The 17,933-nt window shown below is 34.8% G+C and overlaps 1 protein-coding gene across 2 annotated transcripts in view; it reads right to left on the bottom strand.

Moving 5' to 3' along the window:
- Nucleotides 1-17,933, bottom strand: part of BMP2K (BMP2 inducible kinase) — a 115,635-nt gene that overhangs the window by 61,727 nt on the left and 35,975 nt on the right. For both annotated transcript variants that reach the window (XM_088791585.1, XM_019720179.3), the window contains exons 2-4: nucleotides 10,642-10,760; nucleotides 7,594-7,699; nucleotides 1,774-1,916 (exon numbers count right to left, since the gene is read on the bottom strand). In XM_088791585.1, the coding sequence (XP_088647711.1) occupies nucleotides 1,774-1,916; nucleotides 7,594-7,699; nucleotides 10,642-10,760 (368 nt within the window). The remainder of the gene's footprint in view (nucleotides 1-1,773; nucleotides 1,917-7,593; nucleotides 7,700-10,641; nucleotides 10,761-17,933) is intronic.

Below are 17,933 nucleotides of genomic sequence, written 5' to 3'. Positions count from 1 at the left end.
TTTTATCTAAAATACTACACTGAAAAATGAAGACTTGACTTTATGCCTTAATTTGGAGATTAGAGTTGTAGTAACTTAAATAAACACATTACATACAGAGTTACTAGAACAGGAGAGTGTGGGTTCACAGCCCAAATTTGCTACTCACTAGTAGCCTGTGTATCCTTGAACAATTTGCTTAACCATTCTGTGCTTTAGTTTTCATATCTTTAAAATAGGGCAGAGAACATCTATAGGTTTTATATATGTTATAGCTTTTATAACATGAGATTGTTGCAAAACTTAAATGAATTAAAAGATGTAGAGTGCTTAGAATGGTGACTGGAATAAGGTAAACATTCAATAAATGATACTATTTTTATTACCTTTTCCCACAATATCTTTTTTATTTTTATGATGGTCTTAGATAAGTAATTCAATTTCTCTCCACTCAATCAAAATACTCCCATTACTTTTTTCATTATAATTTTTCTTCTATATTTCATTGTAGTTTACTTGTTAAAAGACGTGCACAAAATAAAGATTTGTTCAACAAATCTACTTAAAAAAATGTAGGTTTCCAAAAATTTATGTATATAAAAACAACTAATCATATGAAACATGGCCTGTAAATATTATGCTGTTCAACGTCTTTTCTGGTTTTAAATCAAGAAGACTCAGCTGAAAACATCTATATGAAAAAAGTTAATGAGCTTTAATAATTTTGAATAATCTAAAAAATTCATACCAAATTATTAGGGAAAATGCAAAAGTTGCATATTCAAAAGAACTGAAATGAACTATACAGGTTATCCAAATTAAGGGACAGAGGTCTGTAATCATGCATTTCAATCTTGGCTTAACTTTTATCCTTTTACCATAGGTTTCCCTAGATGATGTTTTCATGGTTAACAACCTGATTTTAACACGTTGCGTACGGATCACGAGAATCTTCACGAGGGATTTAAACACCGCCGTACGCAACGTGTTAAGTGACAGCTTCTATTCTCTTGTATCTTAAGGGCATTTTATTATCACCTTTCATAAATTTTGTATAATCAGTCAGAATTGGGATTCATTCATTTGTTAAATATTAATTATTGAGATCCAGCTACGTGCCAGGCACCATTCTAAATGCTTGGATAAATCACTACAAAAGAGAAAAAACCCTGGCCACATGGAGCTTACATTCTCATGAGAAAGCACAGAAAATAAACAATAGGCATAATATATAAGCAAACTATACAGTATCTTAGAAGGTGACAAGTGATAATAAAAGGTAGAGCAGGTGGAGGGCAGGAATTTTAGGTTGTAATTATAAGTAAGGTTATTCAAGATAGAACTCACTGACAAGGGAAATCTGAGCAAACTTGAAGGGGGTAAAGGTTAGCCATGGAATATCTGGGCATAAAGAATTTCAGGAAGAGGAATTTTTGTATTTTCAGTGCTTGTGGGTATCAAAGAAGACACCTGTGGTTCTATAAGATATATGTACTGATATCTCTAGCAATATGATACTAGGAATGTTCAATCCCCTTTGGGGACTTTTTCCAATGTAACAAGTGGGTACCATATACAAGAGGTCACAGCCCACAAATAGGTAAGATCAAGTGACATTAAATACAATAACCACCAAATTCTACAGTCAGTCTTTTGATGGCCTCAGGAAATGTAACGGGACAGAGACCAATCCCAGTGCTGGTAATAAAAACTGGTTTAAATGAAGACAGTTCAAGAACATTTTAACTTGAAAGCTTAAAATGTATTAATCCATAAGTATTCTAAAGTTCATACCTTCAGATCCCGGTGAATGATTGGAGTCTTACACTGATGCAACCTTGCAACAGCTTCACAGGTATCACAGAATATCTGTAGCACTTCTGGTTCCGTAAAACCTGTCTGCAGCTTCTTATTCATCTGATTCACTACCTGCCCAGCTAACCAAAAAAGTAATTTTGAGAGGACATATTTTTAATAAATGCAGCCTATCAAAGAAATAAAGAAATGCCTTTATGGTCTCAGGTACTGGGGAATTGGCTTTTTCATAATTCTCATATAAGGATGCTTAGTATACCATAAGGTATTTATTCAATGAAATACATTTTTTCACATTTCACATCTCTAAGATGAGAACATCTTAAGATAGATGATGTCCTGCTAATACTATTGGCCATGTTTTAAAGTTTTCATCTCTGAAATCAAGGTGTACCTTATAATTGGACAGTATCACAGATTTGATAAAAGTTATTCCACGCAGTACTAGTTTTTAAGTAAACAATGGGAAATAAAAATAAAGTCTCTATTATCATGCAATTTATAGTCTAAAGGTAGAGATAAACACGAAACAATCACAAATAAATACGCATCATAATTATATACAATAAGAATAATATGAGAGAAACATAAATTTAAACTGGTGAGGCAGATGGGGAGGAGAGGCTATCAGACAGAGCCTGTCGAAGGAAATGAGATTTATGTTGAGAACGAAGGATAGGGAAGAATTAACCAGGCAGAGATTTGGGACAAGAGCATGCTAGCAATAATGAGTGGCATATACAAAGGCTTCCAGTTTGGGGAAGAGCTTAACGATTTTGAATAACTTAAAGAAAGCCAGTGTGGATATGGTCTAGGAAGCAGAGAAGAGAGTAAGGTAAGATGAGGCTAACACGGCAGACAGCAGTCAGCAATATTTTAGATCTTAACTTAAGAACTAAGGATTCTTCCTGATCTGATTTTTTAAAGGAGCTCCTGGATTGCAGGATAAGGGAATCACAAGAGCAGAAACAGGGAGCTGGATTAAGAGGCTAACGCTCTAAATCAGGTAAGAGATAATGGGCAGAGCAACTTACTAAAATCATATAACAGCCACACATGAACACTGCGAGGATTATATTACAATATACTACAATAATTGACAGTCTACTAATGACAATTCTTAATTATTAAGAAGTTAACTATTATTATATTTTAAGAACACAAGTAAATATGTGATTCATTCAGAAAGCATTCGATAAAAATCAAATTTGGGAATTAAAAAAGGTAAATTTATGCTAATTTGAAACTTTCCTTTAACATGGTTGGATAAATGAATGGCTACTTTGTAATCTGTAAGAAGGTGCATACACACCCGATCCATTTATTATTACTGTCTAACAGCATTCTCATGCATTTTCTGAAATGGCTGCTTTTTCCATAGAATGTTAAAGAAGAAACAACATTAACTTTTATCTATCAATCTCTAACTTTCAGAAAACTCAGGTATATTTGGTTGTAATTTGTTCAGGGCACCTCCTAAGAGTGAGGCACCTGACCAGGCAGCCATTTCCTTCAACCTCTTGTCAGACAACCTGACTCGATTTAACCAAAAATTAAAACAGGATGAAAAATGTTTTCTTGGTGCTCATTCACATTCTTGAAATAACCATTTCATAGCTAAAGAAACCAAAACCTTCAACTCATTCCCCCTCTTCTAAACGCTCAATGCTGGAATAAGTAGAATAAATTTTAAACAAATGTTAGTCCTCCTTTTTACACTCAGAGATCTTAGGGCTGGAAACCTTGAATCACAAAATCCAAGTGTTCCACCCACCCCCCAAAAGGTTAAAAGCTGTATTTGAGCTGCATTGCAAATGTAGACATAAATAAGATTTCATTATTCAAAATCAAACTCTTCTGAAAATTATAATAAGGTTATTCTAATGAAAAATGAGATTCAAAAATCAAGCACTGCATACTGAAGGTCTTTTAAAACAAGATACAAATAGCTCTCAAATCTTTCCATATTTTTCAAATAGGTATCATTTCCTAAACAAAAGCTTTTATACTCTGCCCAATTTCATCACTAAAATAAAAAAGTCACATTTTCCTAACCTCTTAAGGTAGTCACCCAACAATCTTTGTCTCTCTCATTATACAACACAGTAAGGCAGAAGTGCCAGTCCCAAGCCTAGTCCTTAAGGGCCCTCACATCCTCCACTTACCCTCTTGTGTTTCTACCATCTCCATGAGGAAAACCTTCCCAGGATAGTTTGCTAGTGCCAGGCAGAGGGTGAGGAATATGTGAGACAAGTCCCAGCAAACCAACTGGCATGTGATCAAGCCCTGACAAAAGGAGTCGTGTCACCCTACCATGCTCAGTCTAGAACAGATGGCCCACTGACAACACAAGCAATAAGTAACTTGTTTTATGCTACTGAGTTTTGGAATGTTTTGTTATTAAGCAAAAGCTAACAGATATATTATTATCCATGGGAATTTCTGTAGAACACCTCCTAGAAATAAAAGCTCTTTTCATAAAATAGAAATATACTCAAAATACCAACTATGATTTCTGAAAGTTTGGTACCTAAAGCCCACAATCTCTCTTTAACCTGTGCATCAGAACATTAGCAAATTAAGGTAGTCACCTTAATCTGCAGAGATCTAACACCATGAATCTACAGAGATCTAACATTTGACAAAAAAGGATTGTAAACACTTGATACTTGAAACCATGGGGGGTATTATCAGCTATTTAATACAGTCTTCTACTTTCTATACAGTTTTATCTCTACATAATCAATACCAGTGTACATTAACCATATACCTCATATTGATTCCTTCACTAATGTACCTTCATTCTTAAACAATTTTAGTAATACGAGTACAATTAGCTTTTATAGAGGAAGTAAGGGGAGAGCATTTATTTGCCCATTTTCTACCCCTTCACCTCACTCCTCCCCCATGGGAGAAAAAGGAACTTATTGAGTCATCTGAGAAAGGGAACTGAGCATGCTCTATTCAGACCCTCTGGATTCCTTTTCTTAAGATATAATTGCCCTCTCAGAGGGTACATTCTGATCTGTAGTAAATATGGCAAGCTTATCAGGTAAAACATTTAAAGAAAACTCCTAACATAATAGAGAAGATATAATAACAAAAAGAAAAAATTTCAGAAAAATCAAAAACACAAAGAATAGAAGAAAAATCTTTTTAAAAGCTGTAATTAGTATCTGCAGACAACAAAAGATTTGCACCTAAAACAAAAGTAAGGTGTATTTTAACAAAGAACAACATTGAGAAAACAAAAGAGTTCTTGGAAATTAAAAGCAATATGGCAGAAAAATATAAAACCTATAGAGGAGCTAACAGGTACACTGAAGAAATGTTCCCAACACAAGTAGAATAAAAAGAAAGAAGAAAAATAAAAGAAAGAAAATCAGAGAACCCATCAATCTAGAAATACTAATATCCTAAACACGAGAAGTCCAAAAAGACAGAGAACGGAGAAAATGAAAGAGAAAAGTGCCGAAAAGTGTCCATGGAAAAAACAGGTCATATCAGAAAATGGAGGAATCGCAATGCATCCAACTTCTCCATAGTTAACACCAGGAAAAAAATGAACTAATGCCTTCAAAATTGTAGATAAAAAGTATATCTAACCGACAAATCTTTATCCAACCAAATGAACAAACAAAATATTTTTATATATGCAAGATTTCAAAAACGTTTTCTTCCATAAATCCATTATCAGAAAGCTACTGAAAACTGTACTCTCCCAAAGGCAAATGCCTGAGCATAGGGGAGTCTGACAGGCAAAGGGAAATCCCAGAACAATAGCTAAATGCTGTTCAAAATAAGCTGAACTGGTCTCCTGAAGGGATGTTTCTAAGGGGGGGAGAGGGGGATGAAACTGACACAGATATTAAAATGTTTAAACATACTGCATAATGATTTGCACTTCCAATGGGGAATGTGGGGCTAAAATATTAATATGTATGAAGGAAATCAGGCAAATGAAAATTGGGATAATTATTAATTCTAGGAAAAATGAAAAGCATAAAAAAGAAAATGCAATTACAGACAATTACATGCCACAATTTAATGGCAAACAAAATAATTTAAACACTGATTACTAATTTAATCTAAAAACTGAGAATATATTATACTGACAGCAAAATCCTCAACACTGACACTAAAATCCTCATTTTCTTCTTGGAGATACAATCAAAAACAGAAAATCAGCACTAGCAAACTTTCCAAAGCCCAGAATCACACATACTTGCCCAGATTTCCTAAGTTCCTTTTCTTTCACATTCGAAGAATCTCACTGAAACTACAGATTCTCCTCTACATAATGCAGTCAAGAAATATGAAAGTAAATATGAGAAGAAAAACATCTCAAGAATTTTAAAGTGACTGCCTCCAAGGAGAGGGATGGCGCAGGAGGATATTGACTTAGCCATAGCTTAACAGATCTGCTATTGGTCTTTTAAAAATATATATACATAAATAATTTTGATAAAAACAAACTTTTCATGTAAAACAAAACTTGCTGATTCAAACCAGATTTTTAAAAAATTAATTTTTTAAAAGCAAAAGAATGCCTTCCTCAAACAAACAATTTGTCCCCTATAATTGGAAATTCATTTAGTTCCCCTTTTAAAATGTCTTCTGGATGACAATTAATTAAACTCATCCTGGGTTATAATTATGCCTGATTCAATTATCGTTAAAAAGTTACAAGTAGCCAAGGGCTATTAATCAACTATAATCCAGCTAAGAATCAGTACCATAAATGCTAGAATTCAGGAAACTGAGGTAGAGAAAATCAGTATCTTCTCCTTAAAAAGATCATCACAATGCTTTCCAGTAGAAAAGAGGAGGTATACATAAACAATCTAACTTTTTATATCACATATGGAAATAAGTTACAAATACACATCACAGTAGATATTATAATATTAATTCACTTCATTTTCCCCCGTCCTTCCCTCTTTACAAGGCTGGAGTAAATGAGAACATATTTTCTCCATCATCACTACCATCATCCTCGTCCTCCAACCTTCAGGAAATGACAAGACTTCCTGCTATAATTAACAATCACAACTGTCTTAAGAGAATCTAAATATAAACCAGGACTTTCTAGAGCCTAATTACCAGATATAGCCTGGTTTAAAAAAATACAAATAAAAAAACAGAGCAAGTTTGCAAGAAATGGATTAATTGCTCCCTTCATACATGAAAGTAAAAAAAAAAAAATTTCAGGGATTTTTAAAAAGTTATTATCATTATTATTATTATTACATACTATATAAGTAATTATTTGTCTAAAAATACTACATTAGGTCGAAATAAAACGTGTTTTTTCCATCTTCTGATATTCACAAAAGACCCCAAAAATACCAAATGATACAAGTTTATAAAAATTATAGCTCAAACTACATCCTCTAAATTAATTATATTTAATATGTTGAAAGATAACATAGTAGAGTGCTGGGAAAAATCTTTTAACACTAATACTGATACATTAAGCTCTTCTTGGTTGGATTATAAAAATAATGTACAAGGAGCACATGAAGTGTAACTGCTCTTTTCTTGCTTAGATTTCCTGTTTTAAACCCAACGGCATTTTTCTTTGTCCATTTACTTGCTCATATCATTACTGTAGCAACTATGACTATGTTTTAAATATTTTTAATAGTATTCCTTAATTAGACAGGTAATTAAAGCTAAGATTGCAAAAAGCGTCTAGAATAAGGTGACAGATGCCCTGGGAGAAATCAAGACACCTACCTAGTAACCCATTTTAAAGCCTTTTTTTTTGGTATAAAACAAACGCAGAAAAACACTTACCTCGACAATATTCCATTAAGATAAGCACTTCCCATACATTATCACTAACTGAATTAATAGCACAGTCCAAATAACCCACGATATTTTTGTGACCAGACAGCTCTTTCTGAGGAAAAAAAAAAAAAAATTAAGAATCTAAAAACATACATTTTAAAGCTCTATCATTAACAAGCATTTGAAGTCTTCATTAATGTATTTAGAGAATTTCCAAAAGTAAGAATTAAGCATCAGTATGGAATCTGACACATATCAAAAAGGTTTCTATGGTTCCAATGGAATAGTATTTACATGTAACTGTCAATTTCTGACAGGCAAATAGTCAGTGAATACTTATTTTTAAATTCAGTCAAGAAAAAAGATGGCTCACTCAAAAGTAACAGTCTCCAAAAATGAGTGTGCAGGATAGTCCTTAGGGACTCAAGGAAAAAAAAAAAAAACCAGAATTTTTATTTATTCTTACTTTTATCTAAAAAAAAAAAATGTTCTAGTATTTACGAACACTTGCATTCTTATTTAATAGTTTTGCATGCAACATATTGCAGTTAATGTATACCTAATTAAGTGGATTGTTGAATGTATTTTTAACTAAATAACCTAAAAAATGAACAAGTGGCTAAAAGAGATTTCTGTAAAGAAACCATAAAGATAATACTAATAATACAAGTACATGGAAATAAGAAGAAAATGGGAAATCTGACATTTTTGGCTCCTAATATAAGACACCCATCAGAATATATTGAGGTTAAAAATAATCATGATCTGATTAACGCACTCTGGAAATTGCAAAACAATTACCAAGAATTCTATTTTAAATCAATTTACATCCACTATCATTAATAATAAACCTAGTTTTAAATGTGTGATGCAATCTGAGATACTGGCTAATGGCAGCACACATGTGAATAACTCATAAATAAAAATACATAATGCGGGAAGGGTCATCAAAAAGAAGTTGGAAGACTACTGCTCTAAAGAGCTAATCTCCCTAAAATATCTTGTACAAAAGCATAGGATTTGAGTGTTGCTACTGTTGCTGGCAACTATACTTTTAGGTCTCAAAATTATACATATTCTATTGAAAGGAAGAATTATGGCACAATATTATCATATCTGGGCTCAAGTTAGAGAACTTAGTCTAAGATTCCCCCATTATCTTGGTAAATCTTTTCACTCTTTTGGCTCATAGCCTTACCTTTAAAAAAGCAAGTCTCAAAGCATAATCAACTCTAGACTAGCTAAAGAATAAGGACAAGTAAAAGCAGAATTCAGATAAATCAGATTGTATAAATGTGGCTGTTTTCAAACAAAAGACATCAAACTATGTGTTGATACAAATAAGAAATCCCTTAGCTGTTGGTTAAGTAGGACTGACATTAATAACAAGTATTTACAAGGATGTGGAAAAACTGAAATATCCATAAATAAACATCTAACCACTACGTTGTACACCTGAAACTAATATAATATTGAATGTCAACTGTAACTGAAAAACTTTTTAAATTAAAAAAAGAAAAACAGGAACATTACACTGCTGGTATGAACATAAAATGGTTCAACTGCTGTGGAAAACAGTTTAGTGGTTCTTAAAAAAAGTTAAACACAGAATGACCATATGTCGCAGCAATACCATTCCCAGATATATACCCAAAAGAACTGAAAACAGGTACTCAAACAAATACACATACACACATATTCATAGCCAAAAGATGGAAACGGCCCAAATGTCCATCAATATTTTCTTTCAAGTCCAATAACAAATGAACAGGTAAACCATGATACACATATATACACACATACAAAAAATAGACTATTATTTAATAGCCATAAAAAAGAACGAAGTATACATGCTACAATGTGAAAATCTCAAAAACATGCTAAGTGAAAGAAACCAGACACCAAAGATCACATAGTGCATGACTCCATTTAGATGAAATATTCAGAATAGATAAATCCACAGACACATAACACAGACAGGTGGTTGCCAGTGGCTGAAACATGGGGAGATGGGGAGCAACTGCTTAAGGGGCAGGGGGTTTCCTCTTGGAGTGACAAAAAAGGTTTTAGAACTAGATCAAGGTGGTGGTTGCACAACATTGTGAATGTACAATGTCACTGAACTGGTTTACCTTAAAATGGTTAATTTTATATTACGATAATTTCACTTGAATTTAAAAAAATTATACACATTAGCACTTGATAAACAGTGGTTGAGGAGGAAGAAGAGAACAGAAGAAAAGGGGGAAAGAAAAGGAAGAGCAGCAGAACAAGAAGCCATCCAGAGTACTGAGAATAAGCAACCCGAGAAAAAAAGGAAATTTTTATTTTTGTAATTTATTTTTTTACTGTTTAGACTAGTTAACTAAGTTACTGAAATTTTCTTCAATATCCTATTAAAATACTTTTCACTTTTCCTAATATTTAAAAAAATGTTTTCTCTTGCTAAAGGATACCTTATATGTTGCAGAGAGCATCAAAAAAACCAAACAACTTTATAGCATGATTTTAAAAACTAAAAACAAAAACTAATTGTCTGTGAATACAAACACATAGCGTGACTGTACTGAAAAATCTATGGGAATGGTAAACACCAAATTCAGAACAGTGGTTTTTGGATGAGAACAGGACAGGGATATGTTTGGGGTGGCATACACTGAAGGTTTCAACTGTCTCTGTACGGTTTCCATTCTTCAGCTGGGTGGTGAGCAAACTGGTGTTTATTACACAATTCTCTAAATTGTTCTATCCTCAAAATTATCCATAATTAAAATGTATTTTAAAGTGAAAAGCAGAGTAGCTTGCCCCTTGAACTACAGTAGGGAAGGGAAGAAAAAGGACAGGTAGCAGTTGCCTATATTGAGCCCTAAGCATGGCTGTTAAGAAATGTACTACAAATTCCCAGCTAATTTTCCAAGTTAATTTAATGACCTTCAAAAGTTTTACTCATGTGCATAAACTAATAAACAGCTTCCTTAAAAGCTGGTTAATGGTATAGTGCAAAACCCAAAGAAAATATACCAATTTTTTAAATGGAATTACTCTTTCACTTACCATAATTGTAATTTCCCTTTTACAAATGGTGAGGTCTGGCAAGTTATTGACATACATTCGCTTCAATGCATGGCGGATTCCACCATGAGTCCGCACCAGGAAAACTGTGGAGAATCCACCTAGAAGAACAAGTACCAATTGATTAAAAAGGAATCAGAAACTACTGCCAAAATCATGTCATTTAATAGAGGAGCTTAATCTCAGAGGGAAATAAACTGACTGTACCCAAGACAAACACAAGAACAGTAAGCAACTACTATCGGGGGTTCCAAAAAATGTACATACATGACTATATTCATCTTATGTTATCGGTATATATTATTACAATTTTAATAGTTTTTTCCTTTCTTAAAATGTGTATACATTTTTTGGGCAGCCTCTGTATATTAGATTAAAAGCCATGACATTGGTTTGCCTATGCCAATCATGAAGTAGCATAGAGGACACCATGCTTCTCAAATGAATATTATTCTGTCTTAAGGTTAAAATGCCAAAATTTTATTTTGCATAGTAATACTTCTTATGTAGTATGTGGAAAACGTCTAAAATAACTATATTACTATAGTTTGGCATATACTAGTGATTGCCTACCCAGCAGCCTCTGCCTCTTCTGTGATGACAAAACACGGATGTTATTTAATATGAGACATCAATGGGATCAACTGCATGGATCCCTCCTCCAGTTCCAAGGGACGAACCAATATTGCTCTAAGGTGATAATGGGAATCCCATTTCTTCTTGTCAGTAACTGACTTAAGATTAGGTATGTAACCAGTTTTGGGTAATGGAACATAAGGGAAAGTCTGGTGGGGGTTGCAGAGAAAGATTTTCCACCCAGAAAAAAAGACATATTTGGGAAAAAGGTCCTGCTCATCCTTCCAACTTTTGGATTTCATTGTATAAAGAATATGATGTTTAGACCGATGGCAGCCATCTGTGGCCATGATGGGAAAAAAGAATGAGAGAGAAAATAACCTAGAACACTAACTTAGAATACTAAATTAGACAACTCTGGAACCACCTCCTTCCAGAACGCTTATGTAGATGATAAATGTCCTCTTAGAATTTATGCCACAGTTATTTGGACAATCTGTTAACTGCACCTGACAAAGTTCCATATCTGAAATACATAGCGAGGTATTCTAAAGGGCAATTACTCTGAAACATCTAAACAAAGATTTCCTCCTGAAGTTTTAAAAGTACATCTTGTTATAGAATATTTGTAGTTTAATTATGGTTTAAAACAAAAAAGAGTGTACCACTTTTATCAATTGGATAGCCTTCATAAAGCAGCATCCAGAACAATGATTAAGTCAAAGCAGTCAAACGAGAAGTTAACTGGGGATAAACAATAGGGGGAAAGAGCTCTTAGGACACTCCTGAAACAGTATAGATTCATTTCAGATTCGCCAAATCCTGCAACTGTAGTTAGAAGAAAACTTCACAAACTACCATCTTGTAGATTTGGATTTCTACATATATAATGTAGGAGAAATCAAATTAACCAAGAGAGAAAAAGATACTTGGGAAAGGTACTTTAAGTAAGAACTGCAGGGCAGTTCTTTCAAAGAAGCTCATTTAGCATTAATTTCATATGCAAATATTAACAAATTAGTAGTACTAACAAAGTGCTACTTAAACTACTCTTGAGTTGTGTCAGAATTATTGAATTGAATTGCCGGACACCCAGTTGGTGTCAGAGAACTGTTGCTGGAATGCAACTACTTATCTAGTAGTAGTAGTCACAGATATATTTTATCTTCTGCTTAGAAAGAGAAGTATGCCCAACCAACAATTAAGAAACTTTAAATCTAACCATAATTCAGAATGGATCCGCAATGATCATAAAGGGCCTCAGAGTCAGTACCAGATAATTCGGAGACATGCAATATTGAATTAACAAGTACTTAAAAAATATTTGTTTGTTCATATAAGTAGACTTCCTTACAGGTCTGCAAAGCACTTCTTTAAAACTCTTGCAGCTTCCTAGCCATATCATAGAGCAGACCTAATCCTGTTTATCAATCGGCCTCTTCCACTAGGTGTTAAGCAATACAACTGGGGCCTCACACAACAGTAAATGCAAAATGAATAACCAATGTGTTTACAGCATCTGTAAAAACACTTTTGAATTAACCAAATGGCTCTGAAACAAACAAAAAAAGAAGTACTTTTTAAAAGCCTTGTTAAAACTAACATACACTAGCTTCTTTGACATAACCTGACTATAAGTAAAAACGTTTCCTAGTTAAAAAATTAATTTCGTCAAGCATAATTTGCATTCAATGAATGACTCTCAGCTCCTAATCAGTCAGTACTTTCTTTCCCAAGAACTGAAAATCCAACTCGGAAGAACTTATATAAAATTAGATACTATTAAATGTTTCCTGTAACCCTGGTTTTCAATGTTATTTTCTTACCCAGTGCACTGAGGGGACACTACGCATTCCCCAAAATGGTAGACACTGTCAATAGGATTAGGAGAATAATGTATCAAAATTGAGAAGCACAACATTAAAAAACTGATTCAGCAAGGATCCTCAGTGTATGCCAAAATCCTTGATGAAAGGTTAATGAGAAATAAGACATTCACATGGTGCCAAAGTATCAAGAGGAAAAACATTTCTTTACAAGGAAGAAATCTTGGCATGGTTAATATCGGTATTAATATTGACATTATGCGCTTCCTAATGTGATGCAATATGAAACAAACACCATCACCTATGAAGTACCTCTGCTAAAAACCTTTAACCTAATAAATTATAAGGCCTAACCTACAGTTTAGAAAACAGGGGCTAGAAGGAAAATAATAACACAAAGAACAATCAGACAAAGTCTGAGATATTGATGCTTGGGTGATTGTCTTGTACACTGTTCCACATGTGGAGTGAAAAAATGAGGGTGTCAGAGTTATTGTAGAATTTAAAAGACATTAAAATAAAATGCACTACATACACGTAATCCTTGATTAAACCCAATTTTGAAAGAAATTACAAAATACGTTTTTGTTAGTGGTGAACTGTTTGGAAACAGTGGTAGATACCACGTTATTTTACTCATTGATACTTAATGGGTACTTAAAGCACATACACATTCTCAAAATGGATATATTATCCTATATAACCACAGTACCTCTGTCCCGCCTAAGGAAATGAACAATAATTCTTCTAAGGCATAGTCCTTTTGCAAAATTACCCGTTTTAAAAAACACACAAGGAAAAATATGGTAAAATATTAGTAGTTGAATCTACATGATGAGTATGTGGTTATTCACTGTACTACTATTTCAAGTTTTCTGTATATTTTGAAATTTTTCATATTAAAGTTGGAAAAAAAGAGCAAGAGATGCACAGGATGCTTTTGCTCAGGTAATTCCTCTCTGCCTGGCCACCACCACTGAGAACTACTATTTTACAAGACACTGCCACTGGTTATCCATTCACAAGTTCCCCAGAGGCACCGTAAGTCTCTCTGCCACGGAAAATGTTTATGGTATCCTGGATACCTCCAGTTCCAACAGCCCCACACACACAAGAACTTCCTGTTTAGGAAAGACTGGGCTTTAGCATTGTTTATTACTATCAAGTTTGTTTTCCTAGGGAATGGAAGGAGAGAGTGGATAAAATTACACGTGGTTTTTCTGTATTGTATATATCATCAGACATCATGCAAATCAACAAGAGAGGAAATACCAAGCTGTCAGCAACTTCTGATTTCAACCACTGCCAAAGAAAATAATGTCTTTTGAAAACTGCCTTCAAGATAAGTGGAACACACATTTATTTGGCAGTGGGATTTGAACCAGAGGAAAGATTTGCCTACCTAATGACCACTGTCCTGTGGTACATCTGAGTTTCGTAACCTTAGGGTAAGGCAATGACTCCAGGAGTGTCTCTTAAAAGTAAAAGTATTCCTAAAGAGGGTTACTTACTTAGATTTGTGCCAAAGTTATTGTATCAGGAAGTGCTAGCTAGTACAGTGCAATGGAAGAGTCAGGTCCATCTGATTGGGCAGGGAATGGGAGGAAGAGGAGTTAGAAAGCGAAAAGAGCACAACATTCATGCAGCACTGACAACATACAAAGCATTTCCAAGAGTTTATTTATTTATTTAACTCTCGTAACATCATGAGGCAATTTAACTGTTATTCCCATTCTGTAGATGAGGAATAAACCAAGAACTGAGAAAGAAGGTAAGCAGCTGGTCCAATACCACAAAGTTGGTAAGATGGAATCAGGTATCTTTCTTTTTCCTCTTATAAATATCATGTTCTAATGATTTTTATATCCACACCTGGCCTTGCCAGAAGAAAAATCTAGGTATATAAATTACAAATGGAAGGATCTGGGAACAACATTACCATTTAGGAGGAACAAAAGGAAAATGGGGTAATCAAGAGAGAACAATGCCCTTCCACCCCCCGAGTTTTCTTCTCCACAGAACTTGACTCCATAGGCAGTATCCTTTACAGAGAAGGGGCCTGTAGGTCAAAGCTTTATTTGATCTGGGCTGCACAGTACCTTAGAAGATTGTAGTACACTTCAGGTGACAATCTAGATTTTTCGGTTTCTCTTGAAAAACTTGGACATCAGGAAACAGCGGGTACTCATTCTATGCGACATTAACCAGAGGGAGTCAGCTGTTGTCCCCTCTGCACAGGGCATCACAGCTCCGTCCTCGCCACTGCTGCACTGCACTCGCCGGCCCACTTCACTCCTTTACCTGCCTGGCCTCTGTGGGCATCCGAGTTTGAAGCCCCTACAACAGGAACTTTGAAAAATTTCTCCACCACCATATTTACACTCGTTATACTTCCTCAGGGCCTCTCTCCGCAAGTGGGCAGTACGTTCCCTGACAGAGACCGCGTGCACCTCACTTATCAGAGTGTCATCAATGTCGACCACGTCACCTGGCACTCAAACATCTGTATGACTTAACAGTAATAAACTGGTTCTACTGCAAGTAGTTCTAATTGATAAACTACAATTTCTATGTTGATCTCCTGTAAATAAAAAACAATTAATCACTAATTCATCACTTCCCCTTGGTGTTGACTATAGTACTTCCAATATACACTACAAATTCTGAAAATAGAATTTCACCTCTTTGCCATGTTTCATTCATTCTTTCATTCATTCATTCAACAATATATATTAACTGCTCACAGGTATCAAGCACTGTTCAAGGTGTTAAGTGCTAGGACAAAACTAACTAGAAGTTTACCCCCTTGTCCCCGCCCCCAGGCCCCACTCCCGGGGCTGACTTGCTGCCCACTATAAAAGATTCTGGTACCCTAAGCTCAGGGTTCCTCTCCCGTAGGCATGTAAGGTATCACTGCGCCCTTTCACACAGCCCTGTGGGAACTAAGGCTCTGGGAACTGGAGCCAATGCTGACACTCTGGTACAGCTATTGCTGTGAGTAATAAAATCCTTTGCCTCATCTCTTCTGCCAGCGTAGAGTGAAAATCTCAAACTCTTAACAGTTCTTGACAGACAACAGGGAAGGTTTGGGGTAAAAGAGCAAGAGCACAGCTGGGCACATGTCATGTTAGAGATGTCTATTAGACAACCAATTGGAAATATGGAATTGGCAATGAGATTTCTAAGTATAAGGTACAGAGGTCAAAGCAAGGGACACATATTTAAGAAGTATTCTCACTTGTATGTTATCTTTTATCATCTATCATTTATAGACACAAGAAAGAGAACAGTTGTGTTCTTACATCCTAAAAAAAAACGTTTGCACAAAAGAAAATCATTATTTAATAGTAAAGCATCATTATATTTGTTAGCAAAGATGTTCTAGAATCAATAATCTTTTCATACACTCTTGGAAGATGTGGCAATTAGTAAAATTTTTCCACCATAAGCATATTTCAAGAGTGCATACCATATATCAAGAGCCTTAAAAATTTCCATATTCTTTGTCTCAATTTTATTTATAGAATTCTACCATAAGGAAATTATTAGTGAAGATGTGTAGACCTATTTTGCCAGCAACATAAAAATTATTAAATAACATCACATAGGATAGCACTTTGCATGCATTAAAAATGCTTCCACAAAATGTTAATATAACTATAAAACATATACTACATGAGACACAAAATAACCTCAATTGGCTTCAGGTACAGCTCAATTCAGGGCACCAAGTTTCTGACGTTCAGCCAATGAAATTCCATTTTTGGTAAACTAATTTGAGATGGGTTCCTTCTGTTTGCAGTTAAGAGAGTCCTAAACAAGCCCTGGAAGCTCGCCATTATTTGTAAGGTTATTTCCATAGGCACGCAAATGTTACGTATGTCTCATTAACTGAGAACTCTGCACAGTCATGCACCACATAATAATGTTTCTGTCAACAACGGACCACATACTCGTATATAATGGTGATCCTGTAAGATATTAATGGAGCTGAAAAATTCCTATCACCTTATGACACTGTAGTCGTCATAACATCAGAGTGCAACACAACACCCACGTTTGTGGTGATGCTGGTGTAAACAAACCTACTGTGCTGACATTCATATAAAAGTATAGCACAGACAGAGAGAGACAAATACCATATGATCTCACTTACATGTGGAAGCTAAAGAAAAGAATGAATGAACTAATCAGAAACAGTCTCAGAGACATAGAGGAAAAACTAAGGGTTGCTAGAAGGGAGGGGGGTGGGGATAAGGGGGAAGGTGAGGGGATTAGAAAGCACAGTCAGTAACCACAAGATGGCCACAGGAATACTAAAGTCAATTTGGGGAATGTAATCAATAATGTTGTAAAGATTTTGTAGGGTATCCGATGGACACTTGTCCCATTAGGGAAACCACCTCAGGGATGATGTAGATGCCTGATCACTGCACTGTACACCTGAAGCTGAAGCTGAACAATAAAGAATGTCAACTACAATTTTATATACATATATAGTTACAAGAAGAGGAGTACAGCATTAGGAATAGAGACAGTGGAAATGTAATGGCTGTGTGCGATGTCAGAGGGGTGGTAGATGGGGGAAGGGGGGCTATCACTGTGTGAGGGATATAAATGATAAATGTCTAACTATTACATTGTTTTGCGCACCTGAAACTTAAAAAAAAATTGAAAATAAAAAGTATAGCACATACAATTTTGTACAGTACATAATACTTGATAACGATAATAAATGATTATTGTACTGGTTTATGTATTTACTATGCTATACTTGTTATTGTTATTTTAAAGTGTCCTCTTTCTATTTATAAAAAAAAGTTTGCTGTAAAACAGTACGCCGTGTTACGCCTGCAGCAGCCCACACATCTT

Source organism: Rhinolophus sinicus, chromosome 1 (assembly GCF_057876585.1).
Source record: "Rhinolophus sinicus isolate RSI-liver-muscle chromosome 1, RSI-T2T, whole genome shotgun sequence".
NCBI lineage: Eukaryota > Metazoa > Chordata > Mammalia > Chiroptera > Rhinolophidae > Rhinolophus > Rhinolophus sinicus.
This window is presented reverse-complemented; position numbering and strand designations above follow the sequence as displayed.